The 15,495-nt window shown below is 29.4% G+C and overlaps 1 protein-coding gene across 1 annotated transcript in view; it reads left to right on the forward strand.

Annotated features, from left to right (window-relative positions):
* The window catches only part of LOC107451754 (arginine methyltransferase 4), a gene marked incomplete in the record, with an annotated part of 39,270 nt that overhangs the window by 14,490 nt on the left and 9,285 nt on the right, over positions 1-15,495 (forward strand). Inside the window, 7 exon segments of the mRNA XM_071185936.1 lie at positions 5,006-5,116; positions 5,305-5,482; positions 6,982-7,072; positions 7,870-7,951; positions 9,755-9,930; positions 12,296-12,433; positions 13,763-13,944. Coding sequence (XP_071042037.1) covers positions 5,006-5,116; positions 5,305-5,482; positions 6,982-7,072; positions 7,870-7,951; positions 9,755-9,930; positions 12,296-12,433; positions 13,763-13,944 — 958 coding nt within the window.

Genomic DNA, 15,495 nt, shown 5'->3' on the forward strand with positions numbered 1-15,495 from the left:
TAACTGTTCCAGATAGATCAATTGATGTGCAGTGGTCAATGATAAGTCAAATGAAAGGTGCGGATGGCATGTTTAAGTATGAAAAATTGGGAAACATTGTATTGTCAATTCTTCTCATACCACATTCAAATTCAGAATGTGAGAGAATTTTTAGTTTGGTTAGAAAGAACCGTACTGAATCGCGAACAATTATGTCTAATAAAACTTTAGAAAGCCTGCTTATATTAAAAACCAAATTTTCTAAAATCTGTCACGAACAAGTGTTTGAAAAAGATTTTTTAATTAAAGCAAAGAAGGCTACTTCAGCTTCTTTAAATTCAGCATCCTCTTTTGCTGTTGATTTAGAGGAAAACCCTTAAAGAACTATTTTATTTTGCATATAGCATTTTTTTAAAAAGTAGCATCATTGTAATAGAATTTGAAATAATTGTAATAGAAATTGAGATGACAAATGGTTGGTTGATTAGATATTTCTGTACATTTTCTAACAAGTGCAATTAAAAAATTTAATGAAAATTTGGTTCTTACTTCATCAACATTCAATCATGTGATAGATTCTATAATTAATATATTTATTATTCATTTGTGGTGTATTGTTACTTATTAAATAATTCGAATAGTCTTAAATTTTTCGTAAAAAAAGTTTTACTGATGGCAGTTTTTTTAAGTTGGCAAGTATGTAGTTGATATCTGAGAAAATTTAAAAATAAATATTGCTGTTTCAATGTAATTAGCTTTTATTCTCTATTAATAACTTTATTACCTTTGTATATTTATTAAAATACGATATTAAAGTTGAGTTAGGTATCTGAAATATAAAATATAACAAATTCATAGTACTAGTGCAGTGTTTTCATTACAGAAAAAAAATGGGTGAGAATTTCTCACCCTTTCTCAAAAACAGGGTGAGATTTCAGAAAATTACGTAAGATTTCTAAAAAGAAAAAAAAATGAAAAGACTTGGGAAAAAAATATTTCTTTAATTATAATACATTTTTAACATCTTCTAATTTTTAAAGCATTAAATATTTTTGCTGCATCATCTTATGGAAAATGTTCTATATCTACTTTTTCATCAGCTATTCTCACTAGGTTGCTCAAATGCTTATCAGTCAATCTGTTACGATATTTTGTCTTAATCCGGTTTTGGGTGCTAAATGACCTTGCAACAGATGCTGAATTATCAATTATTTGTAGCATTGTGCATACACTTTCCTATCCTCTACATCAGCCAGCATTGGCTTTTAAGTTATTTCTGCTATAAAATCGGGAAGTACGTTGAAGTTCTTTCCAAGTTCATACTTCATGCTAGTATTTGAGCCATATCCGTTGAATATCCGTATTTGTTTCGTTTTTACCGTTTCTAACAACATTTGTTTCATTTGTCTTAACAATGTATTTGTCAATCTAACATTCAGGCACAAAAAATTTTAACGTTTTACATGAAGAAACCTTACTTACGGTGAACACGTGGTTGCAGAAAAATGTGTTCTGAAAGGGGTTCGGGGAGGGGGGGGTGTTATGGTTCTGAACAATACTGGTAAATAGGGAAGCTAGATAACAAGGACCGATATTGAAAATAATGAAAGATCAGGGAAGAAAAACGAAGCGGATTTCATTCAAAATGGCGGAAGACTAAATTTTTTCCAAAATTTGCGAGATTCAGGCATTTTTAAATTCATTAATAGGGTGTGCGAACTTCTCGCGTTACTAACTTTTTAATGCGAGGAAAGAAAAAAATATGCAAGATTCTCGCGCTGTAGTGAAAACACTGTAGTGTACATGTATTTGTACATTTATAGTACTAGTGTACATCATAGTACTTAGTTGCATCATAGTACTTTAGTTAAAAAAGTAACATGAATGCTACTTTTTTTGAGAAGCCTTTAAGTTTTTTTTATTGTATGGCAGTATTGATGTTGTGTTATCTAATTTAGTCAACATTCAGTGTCTTATAATTGGATTTTTCTTTTAGACTATGTTTATAAATATATATTTGTAATTGTTGGAGTATTTTCTTTTGACCATGGAAGTTGAAAATTGCAGATAAAATATTTTCTCTTAATAAAAATTAAAATTTAGAATTAACTGATTGAAAATATGATATGAAAGTATAGTTAATTTATTGATGTTTAAATAATTAATCGACGCTTGCTCATTGGCTAAAAGAAGTTTTTGGATGTATGATAGAAATTTCATTTGTTTTTTTACTACTCTCAAACAATCAAAAAAAGTATACAAAAATCTGTTTTGATACAGTTATTGAGCAAAAACAATCTAGGGTTGGTGAGCAGGCGACTTAAACTAGTGGGTGTAGCGACTAAAACTAGTGGGCGCATCCCCCTAGTTTTAAAATTATCTCTTTATTTATAAATAAGTAATTATGTGGGGTTATTAATCAATCTATTTTGTTTAGACTTGGCATATTTTAGCTTTATTTTTAATAACATTATTCTTGCCTAATATATTAATGTCTCTCACTCAATGGATTCAAAAAATCTTCTCTGGTTTATAGTTAAGTCTTCAGAGTAAATTATTATCTAAAATTTATCTTTATTAGAAAGTGATACTTAAAATGTCTTTTATATCTTTTTTTTTTATTTTCTGCAGTTTTATGGATACCTTTCACAGCAACAGAATATGATGCAAGATTATATTAGAACATCAACTTATCAACGAGCTATTTTAGCAAATATTGACGATTTCAAAGATAAAGTAAGTATATTTAACTTATCATTTCCTAAACATTAATCACGTATTTTCAAAACAAGAAGAGTACTCTTCTTTTTTTCAGGTGTCCAACCTTCTCCCCCCCCCCCCAAATATTTTTTTCATAAAAAAATATTTTCTCCTTTAAAATTTAAATTTTCTTAATCTTGTTTTGAAAATTTAGTTGTTAAAAATAAATTGAACATATTTATTTAGATTTTCAAAGGTGAGCCAAATTTTTTTTCTCCCAATTTACCATAACAAGCATTGATTCCTTACCTGAATGTTGGGCTACTCAAGTACGCAATTGCTAAAATTTTTACATTGTTGGCAGTTGCTTCTAAACTGTATCTAGCGTATGTGGCAATTACTGGTGACTATTTGAGACTAAAATTGATGCAACCACGATTTCTGTTTTTACAAAAGTATTTAAATAAAATCAGCCAAAAAGAAACTTTTTAGATGATTGGCAATGAAATTTATTCCACAATTAAAACAATATTGTTATCAAAAATCTAATGACTGATTTTATATAAAAATGTTGAAATTTGTTAAATTATGTAGGATTGGAGGAAATATATATCAATGATAGTAAAGGACGCACAGATGTGGTTTAATAGTACGATTTAAGTGCCTCTAAAAGTGATAACTCTTATTTGGAATTCACTGGTCATAATAACATTGAAGATTTTTTTTAAAAATGTCGGACACTTGGGGTCTATTTCTCATTGGCCTCAGAAATACCAGAATTGATACGCTCTTATTGTTACCCAGTGGGCACCCAGCGTCACCCATGTCGTACAACCACAAAACCCGTTTATAGGGCAGGATTACAATCACACAGAAGAAAGGACATAGAACAGAGAGATAGAAAGTTACAGACATGCCTCTGTGAGATTCGAACCTTCAACCACTGGCCCTGTAATCCAGTACTGTAACCACTAGACCAGTGATAGGCCACATTAAAGATATCAGGAAATTGATTCTTTCTCGAACACCGTTGATTCGCAGATTCCCGCAGAACAATTGAAATTCAGACAAAGTTTTTTTTGAATTCGCTAATCTAAAACATGATGCGTAGCGTTTTTTAAGATGCTTATTTTCGTTATTTAAAAGCTTTTTTAATTGGGTGTTTTTAAAAAGTGCTTAATTTTCCCTCTTCAGAAATGAGATTTTTTTCGCTACCATGTCGACTTTTGCCATGTATTATGCAAAAGCGTGCTTTTCACATTGTTCTATTCAATATTTTCACAATTCATTTCGGCGTACCGTCGGTCCATAGCGAATGAAAGTGCCAATCATTTTGCATGTTTCATGAAATACTTGTCAGTTTGTATGTGCATCTACTGAGCGGGGTTCGGTGAGATTATTGCTGTCTCCTGTGCAACTCTGCTGCATTTTGCAAGATATTCTCAATTTCAGACTTCATTATCCTCCCTCTGCTTTCGAACCAAAAAATCTCGATCATTTTATAATGGCTAATACAATCAAGAAAAGAGTTCTTTGTCAGGAACTAGTTATTTTCTCATGATCATCTAAAGTATTTGAAAATTATTTTGCATTTTGTTGATGTATATAGTGCATAAAAATATTTTTTAAGTTCTTAAAAGGTGCATATTTTTTGTTGAAAGATTTGGCTATGCACCCTGTAAAATTTAAAGTTTGTAACTTACACAGAATCTCATTATAAAGACTCTTATTCTACCCGTATCAGCATCCTCTCTTTTTTTTCTTCATAAGTTCTCATTCACGCAATTTAAAACCTTACCCCCCCCCCATATATGTTAAAGAAAAACGCAATTTCGGTTAAACTTCAAGAATAACAATCTATATTAACCTCTGCTAAAATGAATGAACTACTGAAGCATACAAATAAGTATAAAATTGATAATCTAAAAGGTAGTTCTGAAATAGTTAACATTTAAAAGACAGTTGGCTAGAAAATATTCATTTTTTTAAAAAACTTATTTTAAAAAGTAGCCAATTTGTTGCAAATTTTGATTTGTAACAGAATATTTTTTTTTTTTTGCATTGGGATGTATTTTTCCTCTTTTTTAATGCTACAATTAGAACAAATTAATTTTTAAATAGTACGACTTAGATATTTTAAGTCACGCATTTTATTAATAACTTTTTAACATGCTCGATACCATCATAAATCCGTGTTTGAACATTTTTAGTTCATTTATTCATTATTTTCTGTTATTGCAATTGATTTTCTCATAGTTTTTATAATTTCGATATTAGTCCGATATACAAAATTTGAATTATTAATAGCTTATTGTTTTTTCTACAGGTTGTTCTTGATGTAGGGGCAGGATCTGGTATTTTGTCTTTCTTTGCTGCTCAAGCAGGTGCTAGAAAAGTTTATGCAGTTGAAGCTAGTTCAATGGCAAAACACGCTGAAGTAAGTCCCTTCCGTAATATATTTATTTATGTTTTTTTGGTTATTTTGTTTTAATAGACAATAAAGCGTTATATCTGTTCTGAAACTCAAAATAAAAGAAATTGGAATTACTTATCAGTTAACGAATAACAGTATTTCAATGCCTTTGATTGTTTCATAAAGTTGATGGCATTGCTTATATTTTTCAGACTCTTGTTTATCATAATAAATTAGCTGGTCGAGTAGCTGTCATTCCTGGAAAAATTGAGGAAATCACTCTTCCCGAGCAAGTAGATGTCATTATTTCTGAACCAATGGGTTACATGCTTTTTAACGAAAGAATGTTGGAAACTTACTTGCATGCTAAAAAGTGGTTAGCTCCTAATGGTAAGTAGGAGGAATACATAGAAATGTTATTACTCTTTTTTTAGGTAGGGTTGTTTTTTAGAAATGTCATTACAATTATGCAAAATATTAAACTATGTACTTGTCCCGTAGTGGACTGATTGTCCCATCAGATCACCGAAGTCAAGCATCACTGGTTGCGGTCAGTGTGCGGGTGGGTGACCACTTGGATCAGTCTGCGTAGGGACCGAGGGTATGCGGTATGGGTCATCGTTAAAAGTGCTAGACTTCACATGCAGGTCGTCGGGCTACCGAAGCGGGGGTGCCATCCCCTCTGCAGAGGATCAAAATTGTGACGGCATGTCTTAGGATCATCCTCGGGGGTGTTTCCCAGACCGTCACCAACAACCCATTGTGCAGTTCTAGTGCGACGTAACTGAACAACAACAAACTATCTACTTTATCGCTATGTAATTTATCGTATTTGTATAAGTTGTAAATTTTCAACCCTTAAATAGCATTGTGATTCATGTGAGGAGTAAAAAGAATTAATTCAGAGTACAATAGTGACTTCAGGGTGTCATGTTGCTTTTGGTATATTCCCAATAATATTTTTCTCACTATTGATAAACTGTTCCAAAATGTGTATGTTTTCATACACAGTTTTCCTATCTTTATTAAAAACAATAAACTTCATTAACCCCTTGCCAGTGTCACTCGAATCCAGTTCACGCAACTACTGTGTGTAGTATTTGTAATGCATGAACTGACTTCACACAGGAGAATAATTAACGTTTCTATTTTGTGAAGCCTGCACTGCGTTCGTTTCTTCTTTAGGATACATAATTCACTATGTTCCTAATCGATGGCATTGTAGGTCCTATTTTATCACAGATTTTCACACAAGTTTATTGCAATTTGGGCTTGTGTGCAATACCATGTTTTGGGATATACCATACTGTATAAGATTTGTAAAATTTTTGTATTGAAAATCATATTGTGTTTTTATATTATGCTAGTTATATTATATTTAGCTTCAAAATTTTGTTTATTTTGCTCTAATTGAATAGTATGTGTTCGTAATCCATTACTTTTTAATGTGTATGTATAAATTATAAATACAGTAGTTAACTTTTATAATAATATAAAGAACAAAATTAAACTGTCAAAAAAAGTTTCCATATTTGGTCCATTTTTCTGAAATATACGTCACTGTTAAGGTTAAAATATATCTTTTAAGTTTCATGCATGTCTCCTATCAAATAAAAAAAAAATTAATAGTGTAAGTAGAAAAAGAAAATATTGGAGATTTTTATTTAAATATATTTATTATTATTAATGGATGTAGTACATTTTCTAAGAAGGCACTTATAATTTTTAAATTTCAATTTAATCTCAGTGACCATTTTTGTCTGAACGCAAACAAACAAATTCAGGTCTAAGCAGTTTTCTTTCTTTCTTTTTTTTTTTCTATAATATTTTGGCAAATCTTATGTATTTTATTCTTATAAAATTTATCTCTGTAATATAATGTGTTGTAGGTAAAATGTTTCCTTCCCGTGGTGACCTGCACATAGCTCCCTTTAGTGATGCTGCTTTGTATATGGAACAACTAAATAAAGCTAATTTTTGGTAAGTTTATCTTTACATGCCTTTTATCTTTAATTTAAAATATTTTTTCTTTAACTTTTCGTGAATAAAATATTGGTCTTTTTAATTTTGTAGAAACCTATGTACTATGTATTTCACACGATAGGGCGCTCCATTAGATTTGCTGTAGCATATCTAATGGAGCTCCATATCCTGTTGTTTTTATTTAGTGTTACGAAATACCGCTCAAAAAACCAGTGTCTTTTTCCGCGTTAAAGATAAAATTTTCCAAACACTGCTCTCAGTACCAAACAATAGTTTTTCAAATTTGCAGTTATTTAGATCGAATATATATATATTTACACATGTATATTGTATACACAGAGCTCCCACCGATCTGAGAAAATCTGGAATTGTTAGGGAATTTTATTTTGACTTTCAGAAGCAGAAAATAGTCAAGTAAAATTGCATTTCAACAAAAAAACTGGAAAATTCTTACTTTGTACCTGAAAATAACCAAACTTAGAATTGTCAGTAACTGTAATCGAAAGTTTTCCATGTTTCCATCCTCATTTGCTCACAAAATCTAATACTTTACATTACAAATACAAAAGATATAGGTTTTCTCTGGTGTAAAATCGCTATGGTATAGTTAAAATATGATCTGGATTTACATTGAATGTTTCCCGAAATATCTGGTGAGGTAAGGGAATTTTTTGTTTCTGAAATTAAGTGGGAACCCTGTTTAAACAGTTGTAAAACTTGTTGAATAAATTAATTTCCTTTTGTTTTTAACATTTGGATAGCACCTTATTGTATTTTCATCACTTCATTTTTAGGTATCAACAATCATTCCATGGAGTAGACCTAGCTAGTTTGCGTGATGCTGCTGTTAAGGAATATTTTAGACAACCAATAGTGGTAAGTTTTTTTCCCAAAATTAATTGTTCCTTTTTGTGCACAGCTTCTGCTTTTTATATACTTTTATTCCAAGGCTGAATTTAATGGAAGGTTGTGCATAAATTGAAAAGTATTAAATGAAGAGTATGTTATAGATAAAATGAATAAAATATATATATACTTTCAGAAAAACCCAATACTCTTTCCAACCTTTTCTTTTTTAATTTAGTTTTTGCAATTATCAGTCACGCTAGCAATTACAATGGTAGCGCAGAACTTAAATCACCGAGCTCAGCTGTTATTGAGCACTTGTTTTCTGCTTGTGGACTTCTTAGGGTTATATTGCGAAACAGTTTCAATCTCAAGAAAGCTAAAACGTGTGTTAAAGTTTATAGACATTTAAAAAATCAATCAGAACCAGAAGTGACTATTACAGAACTCTAACTAAATGCGGCATTAATTTTATTTTTACTTTACTAATACATTATTAATTACAGAATGTACACTACGAAATTGTCTTACAAAATGAATATTTTTTGATATCATTGAGTTTTTAAAAAAAATCTGATATAGTAAAGAACATAATATGTTATATTTCTGCTGTGTTAAAACATTTGTTATTCTTTGAAATTTAATGCATTTGCATATAGGGACGATTTGAAAAATATACAGTTGAACCTGTTTATCTCGAACCTCTTTATCTCGAAATTTTTCAAATTCCCTACATTTGCCGTCTAAAATAAATGTATTTTCCATGTTTATGTCGATTTTTTTTCTTCAAAACCTCCATTTCTCGAATTTCTAATAATAGAGCACAAATGTCAAAACTTTCCTTATCAGCAGAACTCGTAGACAGAGATGAATTTCGTGAATTCACAGGAAGTATGGATGAACAGGTTGGGGGTGTTTCTTGGAATTTCAATCACTATCCCTGCACTTCCTTAACTAGAAAGGAATACAATGATTCTGGCAGTAAGTGAGGGGTTAATGAGTAGTGACCATCAGGGTTTATCTTTTCAACATAGATAAGAAATCTAAGAATAGAAATTCATTTTGACCTCAAAATTGCAACCAATGGATCAAAGGATAAAGTGAACTGTAGAAAACGATATATGAGGAATTTGCGATCTTTCTAACCTCAAAAGAATAATTGAAGCAAATAAGGTTATCAGTTAAAAATCTTATTTATTTTTTTCAGTGTTAAATGTATGTTAAAAAACTGTTATGTAAATAGATGTATGTGGCATAATTAATTTAAAGAAATGTCTATATTTTTCTACTAAAAACAAAGCACTTTTAATGAAATTTCTTAATTAAATTTAATTTCTTTATAGTACCTGTATAACTTGAAACCTCTTTATCTCGAATTTTTCGCCTTTCCCGTGAGATTCGAGATAAACCGGTTCGACTGTATTAAAAAAATTTTGGTCAACTTTGCGGAAAGTATTTAAGATTATTAGCAGCTTAAAAATAGAATAATTTAAGAAAATATTCAAAACTGTGTGAAATTATAATAATTGTTGTAGTATTAGGGGCAAATAAAAAAGTTTGTAAACCAGGTTTTTTATCATTTCTAAAGAAAACAAAATTCTCCAAAAAATATGGGTGTTATTATAGGTTTTTTGGGCAGGTGGGTGAGTAGACATAATGCCAGTTGTATTTTTTTTATTTCATATTTACAAATTTTCAAAAACTAGAGAATGTCGTATACACACTGTCTTCTAATGTAAAATAGCAATGTTATTTAAGAATGATGAATTATTTTACCTTTGTATTCAAGCTATTTCCTACATTTTATTAATTTTCTGTTTTTGTTTTATTAAGGATACTTTTGATATCAATATTTGTATGGCTAAGTCATTTCGACATACAGTAGACTTTCAGACTGCTCAAGAAACAGATTTGCACAAAATTGAAATTCCTCTGTCTTTCACATTAAACCAAACTGGTGAAATTCATGGACTAGCCTTCTGGTTCGATGTTGCCTTTTTTGGATCAAAGTAAGTATTGTTATTACAGTGAATTCTCTCGGGAGCGACCACTCTCCATTCCACAGTCAAATGGTCGTTGACGGAGGTTGGTCGTCCTTAGAGGTTGCCTCCATTGACCGCAAAATTGTAATCAAAGGCACATGATTTTCCTCTAACGATTTCAATTTTAGTCAGTGCAAATTTCTTGGTGCGAAAATGCCACTTCATGAAATGACGTATCAGTGAATGAAATTTAACGTCTATAAAAATGATTCCAACTGATATAATTATGTGTCAAATTTTCCAATCATGAATGATAAAGCTATTTTAAATGAAGAATAAAATTTTTTAAGTTTGTATTTCATTTTATATCATAAAAATTAGTTAGCTTTAAAAGATAAAGAGGTTTGCTAGAGATGTTTAGTTTTTTCTAAAGTAACTTTTTCTAATTTAATTTCCAACTCTAAAAGTCATTGATAGCATCGTCTTTAGTGCCCCATGGCTGGGACATAAAGTTGTATTGTTTAAAAGTGCTCTCTAAATAAGCGTCTCACATGCATATTTTGACTATATGTTAATCTACATATTTGTTTTGTTAAATGTTTTGTTTTTATAATTTTTTGTGTTTCCTTATTTTACATTTTCCGCATGTGGTGCAGGTATTTGCCCAGTTGTTGGGAGAGGTTTTAATGGTCTCTCGTAAAAGTTTTCTTCAACACAAAGTCTATGAAAAAAATTCTGTGCCTCTCAAAAGTGGTCATGAATGGAGGTGGTCTTTGCATAGTGGTGGTCTCTCCTGGAGGTTTCACTGTATAATAAAAGACAAATAATTATCTTATCTTCACAGTTACCTTTTACCTGTTATAATTTTTTGTATGTATGAAATGGACATTAACATCATGGAGTATTAACACTTCCTAAACCTTTTTCATTTATACCTAAATTTAGTAATTTTGCAATTTAATCGACAAAGAAACTATTTTTTATATATATTTTAAAAAATATTTAATTATATACCTGTTTTACTTAATACAACAAAAGATATTATTTTTACGGTGGAAAATAGTCTCAAAGTAATAATTAAACTGTATTTATTTATTAGTATTTTCCTGAGTTTATAATTTTTTTCTTAATTCAAGGTAGGCTTGAATTAAGAATTCAAGGCTTAATTCAATTCTAGGTAGGCTTGTTCATTGGAATTAATTCATTAAATTTGTGCTTATTTTGTTTCATAAATAATTTTAAACTTTAATCAGTAGTTATAAGTAAATTACTTCAGTATAGTTAGATTTGAAAAAGAAATTGTAGGATTTTATTAAAAATTTTCCCTAAAACTTTCTCTCTTAACATGCACAGGAAAAAACATTTATTATTACAAACTTTCACATAAATTTATTATATTATCTTTATGTACTTGAAATAATAATGTAGTATTTGATTATTACAGTTGAGGATCTTTATAACACATTCTTTGATTTTATGGAATTTTGTGCTATATCAATTATTTTACTCATCGTTAAACTTACTTTACTAAATCTAGCAATATTAGTCTCGAACAGAGAAATAATTTTGAAATTAAGCAAATAATTAGGTAAATGATGTAAAAAGCCAATAGTTCTTTCTTAGTTATCGAAAATGTTAAGAGAAGACCATTGCAGTATGGGATTTAAGTTATCATCCCTGACTCAATGTCGCTCTGTTTTATTTTGTTATCAAATTATACAAATATTTCTTCAAAACAATATAGAAGTAATTAACACGTTAAGCGGAAAATGTAATTTGTGCTATCTTTTACAATCTATGTCAGAAAATTGTTTTTAAAAAAAAGTTATAGTGACATAGTCTTACTGGAATCCTAGACTTGACGACATACTTCAGTGAGTAAGGAGATCAATCATTCTTAGAAAGAAACAACTGTAAGACAATGCAAGAGCATTGAATTTAATTGGACAACTAAAAATAGTGCATCATGTGCCGGCATGTCTTAAAACAAATCAAATGTGAGATAAATTTTTTTTTATCTTTGTTTCGCTGTATAAGAGAATAGCCTGCAAGAAGCAATATTTTTAGATATAATTGTTATTAATTCTTATTTCTTGTTAATTGATTATTCAATAAGTTTTATTTTCCTCATTTCATATGATTTAAAGAAAAGCAAATATAAAGAAACCAGTGCAACGTCGTTTCAAGAGTCGGAGATGCTGATATACGTTCGTGCTGGAAGCTAGATATCCATTTAGTGTGCCAACAGGCTCCCACCATGGGGATAATGATTTTTTTCTTAACTTGCTACAGAGTATAGTGTGGTTTATTGAACTGTGTTATATAGGTCTTCCACTGCATTAACAAATAAGTTAACTTAATGGCATTTAATTCATATTTTTGTTTTCTTTAGTCAAACAGTTTGGCTATCTACTGCGCCAACTCAGCCTCTCACACATTGGTATCAAGTACGTTGTCTTCTAGAAACACCTTTATTTGCACAACGGGGACAAGTTGTCTCTGGTAAAGTGATCCTTAATTCTAATAAAAGGTTAGTTGGATCTAGTTAAATTGTCTCACTTTTTTTGTTTGTTGTGATTTTTGCAAATAATTTTAATTGTAATTAATTATTGGTAATTTTGTTATAATTAATTATTAGGATGTCTTGTAATTAATTTTAAATTGCTCCCATTTTTTCTTTTAATTTCATTGAATATTTATTAAGTTATAGAAAAGGTTTCTAGGTTTAGGAAATTTTACGCTGTTATTAAAATCAATTAAAGCAATTGATACAAGTTAGAAGTTTATTGCTTTAATTTCTGGCATATGGTGTTTAAAAAATACTAGTTTTCTTTCATAAATTGTTGTTGGTCCCCCAAAATTCTCCATTTTATTGCTAAGTAGGAAAAAACTCATGAAATAAACATCTCTAAAGTTATAAAATTTCTTTGGGTTGATTGTATTCTGAGTTTTTTGTATCATTCTTCCGGGTTTAAGAACTAGGAACGGACTGTGTGATTTTTTCGTGAAATTCCACGCATTCCAATAAAATTAGTTAACGGACTTTCCTTGTCCGACCACATTTTCAGAGTTTTGCAATCTAAAATTTAAATTTTGAAACTTTCACTAAATCCTGTTACCGAGATGATACCATATATATGATTCTTCCACCAACTGGCGGAGATTCACCGATTTCGTTCAGTTTGATGGATATTTGCTGTTTAGGATACTTGAAACTGCGCTGGAATCTGCTAAAATTGTGATTGCTTGATTTTAATAGCAAACAATGATTTTCATCTTCACCTGATTTAAAAGTTGCATGTTTTGATCTGTATTTACATTTTAAAAAAAAATCAATAGTGTGATTTGTATTCACACAATTTAAAATCATGTGTAATGATTATATTCATGCGATTTTAAAATCCAATATTGCTACTCTTAAGAAAAAAAATTTCTTCAAACAGTTACTATAAAGGTGTGATATACTTATTGGTAGGTAATTTAATTATAAATCTTAGTTTAAAAAATGATGTTAAGTATGAAACATGTAAGGTATATAGATTGATGTTTTTGCTTTGTGTCATAATCACTTCTATAAAATAATCCTTTAAGTATTTCTTTGGAAACATAAAATGTCAGAAACTGAAAGTGTCTCTTCCGTTATTGTAGGATAGTGTATATATTATAATTATAATTTTCTTATAAAGAAAGTGCTTAAAAATATTTTTTGAGTGCTTAAAAGGTGCTTATTTTTTTGTTGAAAAATTTACTACACACCCTGGTAGGTGGTACTTACCATAATCTGTTCTATATGTACATTTTGGTATATATATTAAATTTTGCTTTTATCTTTTTGTATATTTCTAATAAAAACTTTTAGGCAAAGTTATGATGTAGACATTGACTTAGCAATTGAAGGTAGTAACGTCCGAGCATTTAATACACTTGACCTCAAAAATCCATTTTTCCGATATACTGGCCAACCTCCTCAGCCCCCTCCAGGCTGCAATGAGACAAGTCCGAGTGAAGGCTATTGGCAAACTCTAGATGCCCAGCAAACAGGTATTAAGCTTCTTTGTTACAATATTTCTATCTTTTTTTTGTGAAATTGTAATCAATGTATTAGACTAATTTATGTGCTAATTCCAATCTATATGTTAATAATCTCGATGAAAAAAATTCAAATGAATTAGATCTTATAAGCTCTTTTACATTAAATGTAATTTTTTTTTGATATACAGTACAGAACCCGTTATCCGGAAATCAGAAAACCGGAAAACCAAATAACCGGAACGAAATTCGATACATTTTCCCGACATTTTTGAAAAAACAAATGTTTTTCTCCTCATAAGATTTCAAGATTTTTCTTTCTTTTTTGAAAGATGTTAACCTTACCATCATTTTGGAAACAATCATTAGTGTATTACTTCATCGTTTTTTTCTTCTTTTCAANTGTGAAATTATAATCAATGTATTAGACTAATTTATGTGCTAATTCCAATCTATATGTTAGTAATCTCGATGAAAAAAATTCAAATGAATTAGATCTTATAAGCTCTTTTACATTAAATGTAATTTTTTTTTTATATATATTTAAATTATTAAGTAATTTATGAAAATTGAATTGTTAGTGGTAGAAATTATGAAGTGGTGAAAAATCTTTTAGAAATATCATTAAGTTATAAACATTAAGGAGTCCAATGCTTTTTTATTTTATTAATTTTTTTATAAAGTATTATTCAACTTTTCTCCATGTCTGTAAAAATTAAGTTTTCCAAGATTGCAAACTCGTACATATCAGGCAAAAAAACTCCTCTGACTTATGGCCAAATTGCTGATGTTCTAAATTTTTAAATTTTCTTATTATTTTACTCTCTTTAATAAATATTTATATTAAAATATAACAGTTTGTTGGACTTTAAAGGTACACATACAGGGGAGAGAAAAAATTTAAATAAGTGTTTAAATAATTTAAATGTTTTCTTTTGAGGCAAAATAGTTTCACATGCTTTTTTAGTTTTTCATGTTAAATTGGTAGGTATTTTCAGACATTTTATTCTTTTCCCATTCTTTCATTCTATTCTTTTCCCATTTTTTTCCATGAGGAAATTTTCGATACACATACTATGCTGTACGCGTATCTTATGCTTCCTTAATTTACATTTATTGTTGTAATTTTAACAACAATTGTCTGCTTTGAAAATTTAAATGTTATTTGACTAGCATATTAAGAAGTGTTTTTTTTTTCCTCACAGTAAATAAATTCCATTTAAAATTATTATTTTTGTTTAAAAAAGTACTGTATTAAATAAAAAATTACATGTATTATAAAATAATAAAAAATAGTAACTCGTTAACAAAAAAATATGTTTAGATAACTTTTGCAATTTTTCATTTCTTATTACAGGATGCGTGGCATTTTTAAAAAGTGCTTAAAGGTGCTTATTTTTGATTTGCATTTTTTAAAAGCCCTTAAAGGTGCTTTTTTTTTTTGGATGTTCTTAAAAAGTGTTAAAATTTTCCTTTACCCTGTTGATTTTTGCCACATATTATGCAAAAAGACTCTGTTCATATTGTTCTATTCGACGTTTTCACAATTAATTCGACCCCAAT

The sequence above is a fragment of the Parasteatoda tepidariorum genome, chromosome 9 (assembly GCF_043381705.1).
Source record: "Parasteatoda tepidariorum isolate YZ-2023 chromosome 9, CAS_Ptep_4.0, whole genome shotgun sequence".
Taxonomy (NCBI): domain Eukaryota; kingdom Metazoa; phylum Arthropoda; class Arachnida; order Araneae; family Theridiidae; genus Parasteatoda; species Parasteatoda tepidariorum.